This window comes from Nansenia antarctica, assembly GCF_963989245.1.
Source record: "Nansenia antarctica genome assembly, chromosome: 16".
NCBI lineage: Eukaryota > Metazoa > Chordata > Actinopteri > Argentiniformes > Microstomatidae > Nansenia > Nansenia antarctica.
The window spans coordinates 20,729,717-20,738,898 of NC_137686.1; the positions used below are offsets into that span (position 1 = coordinate 20,729,717).

At 44.4% G+C, this 9,182-nt stretch overlaps 1 protein-coding gene across 1 annotated transcript in view; it reads left to right on the plus strand.

Annotated features, from left to right (window-relative positions):
• The window catches only part of piezo2b (piezo-type mechanosensitive ion channel component 2b), a gene marked incomplete at both ends in the record, with an annotated part of 55,309 nt that overhangs the window by 18,893 nt on the left and 27,234 nt on the right, over window positions 1-9,182 (plus strand). Inside the window, 9 exons of the mRNA XM_080547015.1 lie at window positions 102-372; window positions 870-1,083; window positions 4,081-4,249; window positions 4,837-4,956; window positions 7,101-7,136; window positions 7,336-7,465; window positions 7,928-8,133; window positions 8,370-8,600; window positions 9,016-9,142. Coding sequence (XP_080403141.1) covers window positions 102-372; window positions 870-1,083; window positions 4,081-4,249; window positions 4,837-4,956; window positions 7,101-7,136; window positions 7,336-7,465; window positions 7,928-8,133; window positions 8,370-8,600; window positions 9,016-9,142 — 1,504 coding nt within the window. The remainder of the gene's footprint in view (window positions 1-101; window positions 373-869; window positions 1,084-4,080; window positions 4,250-4,836; window positions 4,957-7,100; window positions 7,137-7,335; window positions 7,466-7,927; window positions 8,134-8,369; window positions 8,601-9,015; window positions 9,143-9,182) is intronic.

The following is a 9,182-nucleotide window of genomic DNA, read 5'->3' on the forward strand; positions in this document are numbered from 1 at the left end:
TCCTGAAAAACACATGTACTCACTGCAATGTAAGTCCCTTTGGATAGAAATGTCAGATAAATAGCATAGGACTATATTATTACTGATTGGTCTTCTTTCAGGAGGAAGAGGAGAAGCTGAGTCTGGATGACAACATCCTGTTTGAGGAGGACTTTGAGGCAGGGTACGAGGCAGAGGAGGATGAGGAGGAGGAGGAGGATGAAGGGCTGGAGGGAGAGGAGGAGGAGGAGGAGGAAGAGGAGGTGGAGGAGAGCACCAAGATGAAGATCCTCCGCCGCATCGCAGGAGTGGCATCCAAAGTAAAGGAAGTCATAGGCAACCTGATTACTACTGCAGGGAAGGTGGTGGTCACGATCCTGCTAGGGTTAACAGGTCAGTGTCTCTCAATAAGAGAGTGGAATCAGCACTACAAACTGAAATCATCACACATCACTCTCAATGTTCTTCTAGATTTCAAACATGTTCCACATAGTGAATATCAACTCTGTGTACAACTGCTTCATAAAACACAACATTATGAGAAAAAAAGAGAAGATTATCCAGCCATCTTTACATGACATCAGTCACAGTCCCCAAGTCTCTCTGCTCTCTTACCTCGTTTGTTCGGCTTTTAATTTAACAGACTTTTATATGATGAGTCATTTTTATTTTTCACTTATTAATTGTTATTTTATCTTATGTTTTATGTAAAGCACTTTACATTAAGTTGTATGAATATGTGCTATACATATACATTTGCCTTGCCATGCCTCTCTATGATACCTTATTCAAGTGTGTGTGTGTGTGTGTGTGTGTGTGTGTGTGTGTGTGTGTGTGTGTGTGTGTGTGTGTGTGTGTGCGTGTGTGTGTGTGTGTGTGTGTGGTTCCAGGCATCATGCTGCCCTCCCTGACCTCGGCCGTCTACTTCTTTGTGTTCCTGGGCCTGGGCACCTGGTGGTCCTTCTGCCAAACCTTCGACACCCTGGTCTTCAGCTGCATGTGTGTCCTCATGGCCATCTTCAGCGCAGGGCATCTCATCGTCCTCTACCTCTACCAGTTCCAGTTCTTCCAGGAGTCCATCCCCCCTCAGGACAGCTACATTAGGTCAGACACACAGACAGACCTTCAACCGCTAATCCACGTTAACTACTTTATGACAGGATCGTGCAGTGACAGTTTTGTCTAGCGATACATTATTACATAAGAGAGACATTGGGTGAGATATGAAAGTCCATACTGTAGCTTTCTACAAAGTGTGATGACAGATCAGTAGTAGTTGACTGGAGGATATATACCGTCATTGTGCGTTTTCTGTGTGCACAGACTGTAGACACGGGGCATATTTACATTTACCACTACCATTATAATACATATAATAATCATAATCATAATCATAATAATCATAATACATTAATACATAATTTTATACATAATACATCATAATGCATTACATAGCGCTTATATAGCGCTTTTCTAGACACTCAAAGACGCTTAACATAATTTGTACATACTGTACAGCAGTATATTGTAACACCCAAGAAAAGGCCCCAAATCCATTATAAACAATTCTACAATGTGCCTATAATGCCCGTCATTGTGAAAGATGTTTTATCCTGTAAGCGACGTTGTAACCAACCATATATTATGCATGAGGTGCTGGACCACGACTTGTTTGTGGCAGCAGTTTGCGGTTCAGCTGTAAGACCTGATATTTGACGTTGTTGCACCGCCAGCCAATACAGCATGTGTCAGTGAGTGGTTTGCAAGGACAGACTACACTGTCTAGCTTGGCTTAGTCTGTGCCTTACACTGGTTCACTGTTCAGGCTTTGGCAGAATGACAAAACAATTGACTTTCTGATAAAACAGGACACCTGGGCTTCTGTTCTATTCTATTTATCTGTTTTAATAGTTTCGACTTATGAAGAAAAAATAAGAATAGATCTACAGTAGATCCTTTTCTCAAGTCTGTGGTCGGTTCAATTGAAGAAGAAGAAGAAGCAGATATACTTTTATTGATCCCCGAGGGGAAACTATCATTTTTGCACCCCCCCCCCCCCCTATCTGTACTGTATAAGCAATTTGAACTTTGAACTATTGTCAACAATGATTTGTAATGATAATGACTATGTAAGGCTCCCCAATGTGACCCAGGCTGTTGTTCCTGCCCTTGGTGTATCTGGAGGGGTATTGATCCGACTTTAATCTGGAGGTCCATGCAGCATTAGCAGTGTGTCAGGAGCAGTGCCATTATATCTATGAATAGCCCAGCATCGCCTTGGGTGAACCTCATTTCCCTGCATTCACTTGGCTCAATCAGGCAGCGGACAAGCTTCGGTTATGGTGCTGCTGTCGACATGCCGCTCATCTCTTGTTTGAGTTACCTCTGTTTAAAGAAGATCACCTTGGATAATAGCTGTTACATCAACCGCATCCAGTATAGATTGGGGGGAGAAATAGGCTTAACAATGGTTGGTTGCCATGTTTATCACACAAATAGGGTTTAGACAAATAGGGTTTAGACACGTTCTCGCTTAATGTTATTGTTATATCTAACGATTAATCCAAGGATAAAACAGATCCAGGCCTGCTTTTATTATAGATTTCTTTCTCGTGAGGGCTTGTTGACTTTCCACTGCACAGAGGTATTCCTGTCTCACACATGCTGCCTTGTGCTGTGGGAAAACCATGACCCTATTGTAGGGAGAACGTAGCGTGTCTCTCTACCTCCTTTACAACATGTTTCCTATGCTAGCTACTCCCCTCAGTAAGCCAGGAGGAAACTCTTAGTCCATAAATACGTGTTGTCCCTATTGGACAATAGGCTGTTCCTAGTAGGTGCCCTAATTGTGGTTGTTGACAGTGGCCTGGCCTTGCTGTGTGTCCGTGGTGACTGACAGTGTTGAGAGCCCTGGCTTCCCACTCCGGCTTCCTGCCTGCTGAGCTCACAATGGAAGACTGCGGTCATGTGATCTGTCATTCCCTCCCAGCTGCAGGAAGAGTGTAGACAGGAAGTGCTGCAGCATGGGGGTGGGGGAGGTATAACTCCTACACATGGCATAAAGACACTCCCAAAATGCCTACTGTGAGTGCACACTGAGCAATGACAGGACTGAGTATGTCAGTGGGACACAGGCTTTTAGATGGCAGAGTTGTTGTCATGGGTATATAACAGTGGAGGCTGGTGGAGGTAGAAATCAAAGGGCAGGCATGGAATGGAATGAGGAATGGTATCAAACATGTGTGTCCTTCCTCATTATATTCCATGCATTACAATGAGCCTGTCCTCCCATTTCTGCCTCCCCTGGTGTATAATATCAATGAATCATCATCAATATCAATAATGCCAAGATACTCCTTTAAACATCGGAGCACTGAGAGAACATGTAATCATTCATTATGGTCAGCAAACCTTTACATGGCAGATCACTATCACTATCGCTATTATGTTTTATATCACTATTTGCACTGTCATGTTTTTGTATCACTATTTGCACTTCTGGTTAGCTGCTAAACTGCATTTCGTTGTCTGGTACTGGTACTTGCATTGACAATAAAGTTGAATCGAATCTAATCTAATACAAACAGACAACCAACACACCATTCATGTAGTGTGAATGGTTGAATACACAGTCAGGCCTACTAGAAGGACACTTTACCGCACACAGAGTATGACTCAGCATTCGCACAAAGCTTCTGTCTGCGCCCTGCGCCCGTCCTGGTTTTGACAGATCAATACTTTGTTTGGGTGAGCCCAAAGTCTCTAACAGTAAATAATATAATGTACTGCTCGTTGGGAATAGTCTAATGCATTTAATGCGCCAGCGGATGAATTCAGACCACTTCAATTCAAATTCTGGCCAAGTCTGGCCAAAAAGGGACTTCAGCGCTTTAAATTAGAGCTATACATTATATATTTACCTCGAGGCAGATTTCCATAAAAACATTAGTCCATTAGTCTAATATTTGTTTGCTCTAAATATCCGTCCCTTGGAGGCTTGGAGTTTCAACGAAAACATTTGCCAGCGATATCCTTGCATCAACCATACCCCCATGTGTTTAGAACTTTGTTCCAATAACCCATCCTGTCTCCTGCACACAGTTTGTTTGGCGTCACGCCCATCGTCCAGAGCGACTGCTCCTCCACCTGGAAGCTCATAGTCAACCCCGAGCTCCGATGGCACCACTTTGTCAACCCCGTCATGCTCCTGGTGCTGTACTACACCCTGGCCACTCTGATCCGCCTGTGGCTGCAGGAACCTTTGGACACGGTGAGAACGATAAGAAGGGACGCGGTCCAATGAGATTCTAGAACGGATGTCGTTCCCGAATTCCAAATAGATTTATATATCGATCCATGGCAGTGCACTAGAATTGGATCCATACGATCTCTGAGAAATGGTGTTTACTGCAAGTAGCAGTCCCAATCACCACCACCAAGACCTTTCGGCCCGAGGTGGTGATAGAGCCCCTCTCTCTCTCACTCCAGGCTACACTGATGCTCAGCTCTTCTCTCCTGTAATGGAGTTATAGATTAGCGTTTTATAGAGAGGTCGATACCTCCCTGTAAACCTTTGGGCTTGGACTGCTGTATGCATTATTGATCTTGTGTATGGGTGTTTTTTTTTCTTCTCTCTTACACTTTAGAAGACGCTAATAATAAAACATGATTACAACGTAAATCTGTGGCGTGCAATGAGCGAGAACCACGTCCCACATTGTGATCAATAATCAAGTGTACACTTTATGATGATATTCCCACATAAATGTTTTCAGTTGAGAACACATTGGAAGAATTCATTGGAATTCTAATTCCTGACTCACCACATTCTATTAAACTGACCCTTTGTCTTAGCAGGAGGAAGAGGAGGCTGAGGTGAATGAGGAAGAGGTTGCTGTTGGCAACGGCACGAGTAATTCAGCTGACAAGAAGAGGCAACTCTGGTGGAAAGCTCACCAAAGAACAGAGGAGAGAAAGGTACAGTCATGGACAAAAATATTGGCACCCCTGCACTTCTGTCAGATAATGCACCACTTCTCCCAGAAATGTGTTGCAATTGCAAATGCTTTGGTATTCACATGGTTTATTCTTTTTGTTTGGAACAACACGAAAAAGCAGAGGAAAAAGCACAGAAAAAATCTAATCTGATATCATTCCACACAGAACTACTAAAATAATTGTGTTTTAAGCATGTAATGCTCCTTTAATTTGTATTTAAACTCACCTGTGGCACGTTACAGGTGCTGGCAATATAGAAATCACACTTGCAAGCAGTTAAAATTGAGAAAAGTTGACTCAACCAGTGTTGTGTGTCTGTGTGTACCACACTGGAGAAAAGAAAGGAGAGCAAAGAATTGTCTGAGGATTTGAGAACCAAAATTGTGGAAAAGCATGGACAATCTCAAGGCTACAAGTCCATCTCCAGAGATCTTAACACATTAAACATTTATGAAAGATTGCAACAAAGAATTGTTCGAATGGTGGATAAAAAACCTTGATCAACTTCCAAACAAATTCAAGCTGACCTGCAGACACAGGGTACAACAGTGTCAGCTTGCTCTATCTGTTACCATCTGAATGAAATAGGAGACCCTGGAGGACCCCACTGCTGGCACAGAGACATAAAAAAGCCAGACTGGAGTTTGCCAAAACGTATCTGGGGAAGACAAAATCATTCTGGGAGAACGTCTTGTGAACAGATGAAACCAAAATATAGCTTTTTGGTAAAGTACATCATTGTACTGTTTACAGAAAACAAAATGAGGCCTTCAAAGAAAAGAACACGGTCTCTACAATCAAACATGGGGGAGGTTCACAGATGTTTTGGGGTTGCTTTGCTGCTTCTGTCACCAGATGCCTTGACTGTGTGCATCATGAAATCTGAAGACTACCAAAGAATTTTGGGAGGCAATGTAGGATCCAGTGTCAGAAAGCTGGGTCACTGTCAGAGGTCATGGGTCTTCCAGCAGGACCCAAATGACCCAAAGCATACTTCAAAAAGCAAACAAATGGTTTAAGACAAAGCGCTGGAAAGTTCTGAAGTCGCCAGCAATGAGCCCAGATCGAAATCCCATAGAACACCTGTGGAGGGATCTCAAAACAGCAGTTGAGAGAAGGCACCCTTCAAACGTGAGCGACCTGGAGCAGTTGTCAAAAGAAGAGTGGAAGAGAAGAGTCCAAAATTCCAGTGGAGGGGTGTAAGAAACTCATTCATGGTTACAGGAAGCAATTTATTTCAGTTATTTTTTCCAAAAGGTGTGCTACCAAATATTCTTGTCCAGTCCATCAGATTTGGTGAATACCAAAGCATTTGTAATTGCAATAATTATCTGGGAGAAGTGCAGGGGTGCCAATATTTTTGGCCATGACTGTATGTGAGTCATAAACGCTTGACCTCAATGCATTACTACTGCTTTATAAGCTATTGATTATTAGATGTTTTTAAAGCAGTCGTCCTTAGTTCAGCAAAGCAGCATCACAGTTTATTGAACACAATGTCGAGTAAATAGAGTAATACAGTCGCATGTGTCTTATCAAGGCTGGTCGTTAAGATCGTTGTCTTAGCCTTAGGCTACATTATCATAGTATAGAGATAGTGTCTTAGCTTTATCTCTGGCCTCACTCCAGAACACACACACACACACACACACAAACACACACAAACACACACACACACACACACACACACACGCACACATACACACACACACACACACACACACACACACACACACACACAAACAAACACACACACTCACACACACACACACACACACACACACACACGCACACACACACACGCACGCGCGCACACACACACACACACACACACACACACACACACACACACACACACACACACACACACACACACACAAACTCTGGTCTTGTATCATAGCATGGTCCGTTGTAGTTTGTCTCCACTACCCCCCCCCCCCCTCTTGAGGTTTAAAAGCTTTTAGGGATCGCTGACCCAAGTGAGCGATGGACTCGGTTTACAAAACAGAGCTGTTCGACTTTGTTCCTGCTTATCTGAGACTTGAAAGAACCAAAGGGCCTGTGACTCATCAATTGAGCTCATCAATAACCCACCTTGCCTTGTATGCTCTTTGTCCTCCCAGCTGCTCTCCACCCAGGATAGCTACAGCGCATCTGAGGTGGGTGCTGGACTGTTAGTGCAGATATACAAATACCCAAACAAGTGTCTGATCCCTTTACTTACTGTCACCTCACTGACTCCATGACTACATGACTCATGACAATGAATGCAAAATGACAGAAGCTGTAGACAAAAAGGACTGTACAGCACGTGTTTTCCGTATAAAGCCAATCTTGTTGGTTATGTCACGTCGACAGGTGTTAGTAGTGACCTCCAATGGGACCTCCTTTGACTACATCTCCGCCCTCAACGCTGAAAACGGGCCAGTCTGTCTGGACTTGTACTCGACCCCACAGTATAAAGTGGACCGCCCCAATGACATCACAGGTTAGTATTACGCATACTCTTGGCATACTCTCGGCACACCCCTTACATACCTATTGGGAAATTTCAGATGAAATGAAATGGAGCATCACAACTGTGTTTAATCTACTCTCTCCTTGTCTCCTTACTAATTGTGTAAATCAAGTGTATTGATATTCAAACGTCACGTTTTATAGTCTACAGCAGTGTTTCTCAACCCTCTCCTCGGGGTGCCCCAGCCGTTCCACATATTTGATCTGTTCCACCACCAGCACATCTGATTCAACTAATCAAGTACAAATCATAATTGTACTTAATTAGTTGAATCAGGTGTGCTGGTGGTGGAACAGATCAAATATGTGGAACGGCTGGGGCGCCCCGAGGAGAGGGTTGAGAAACACTGGTCTACAGCACTGTACTGTCATTGTTGCACACGCTGTACTGTAACCACTACCATGTTGAGTATGGAAATGTTTGTCCTAACAGAGAAGAAGCATGGTGGTGCATACGAGGTCACTCTGCCTCACACCCAGATCCAGGGGGAGACGGTGCTGGAGGAGGCAGGCGAGGCGGGGAAGACGGAGGAAGGGGAGGAGGAGGGGAAAGAGGAGGGCAGCAAAGTCAGCGCTGTAGTCACTGCGTTCAGGTTCATCATGAAACAGAGCTACATCTGCGCTCTCATAGCCATGATGGTGAGTGGGCCTGTTGACTTTTGCTGACCTATGACCCTGTCGTCTGATTACCTACAGTAAACAGTCATAAAAACAGCATTGACCCTATGCGTCGCACATACAGAACACTGTACTAACCCTTACTGTATAAAGGAAGTTCATCTGATGACGCCACTATGTTCTCCATACAGTACCAATGAAGTTACAGTGACTCTGTTTCTAAACCAACTGTGCGTATTGGCGTTGACTGTATCCAGGCGTGGAGCATCACGTACGTGAGCTGGCTGACGTTCGTGTTCCTGCTCTGGTCGTGTATGCTGTGGATGGTGAGGGACAAACGGCGGTACTCCATGCTGACCTCGCCCTTCATGGTCGTCTACGGCAACCTGCTGCTGGGGTTGCAGTACATCTGGAGCTTCGAGCTGCTGGAGCCCGTCCCCGGCCTCTTCCTCAAGAAGGACGTGCCCTTCAGCGAGCTCGGGTCCAAGGTACGGTAACGCTGGAGATGGAACTGAGGTTAGAAAACAGTTCCTGGGGGGCGCTTAGTGGCGCCTCTGTAGATTCCTGGTTCGATTTCGACTCTCAACATATCTTGCATGTTATCCCTTCTGTCTCACCCATCCTCCCAGTCAATATCTACTGTCTCAATAAAAGCAGAAACACCCTAAAAATATATATATATGAAAAAAAGGTTGGAGTTGGTAGGAGTTCCTACCTGCTGTAGAACCAAAATCGTCTCTTCAAAAGATTCACTTTTAAGGAGAAGAGGCAGAACTTTTTTTTTGTAGTGTAGGAGGAATGTTTAGGTGAGAACGATGCCATTCCTGCCACCTTGGACTGGGTACTAGGAAGTGGCGTGAGTTCACCGTGTGGGTGTTGAGATGATTTGTGTGTGTCCGGTAGATCCTGTGTCTGCTGAGCTTCTGGCTGCTTCTGAGACAAACCCTGACAGAGAGGCAGGACAAACTGAAGGAGGAGGCAGCCGCGCTCACAGACGTCCACGTGGAAGGGGACGACCACAAGAAGAAGGGTCAGCCATGAATAAAATGTCTTATTTTTTTCTATCAACC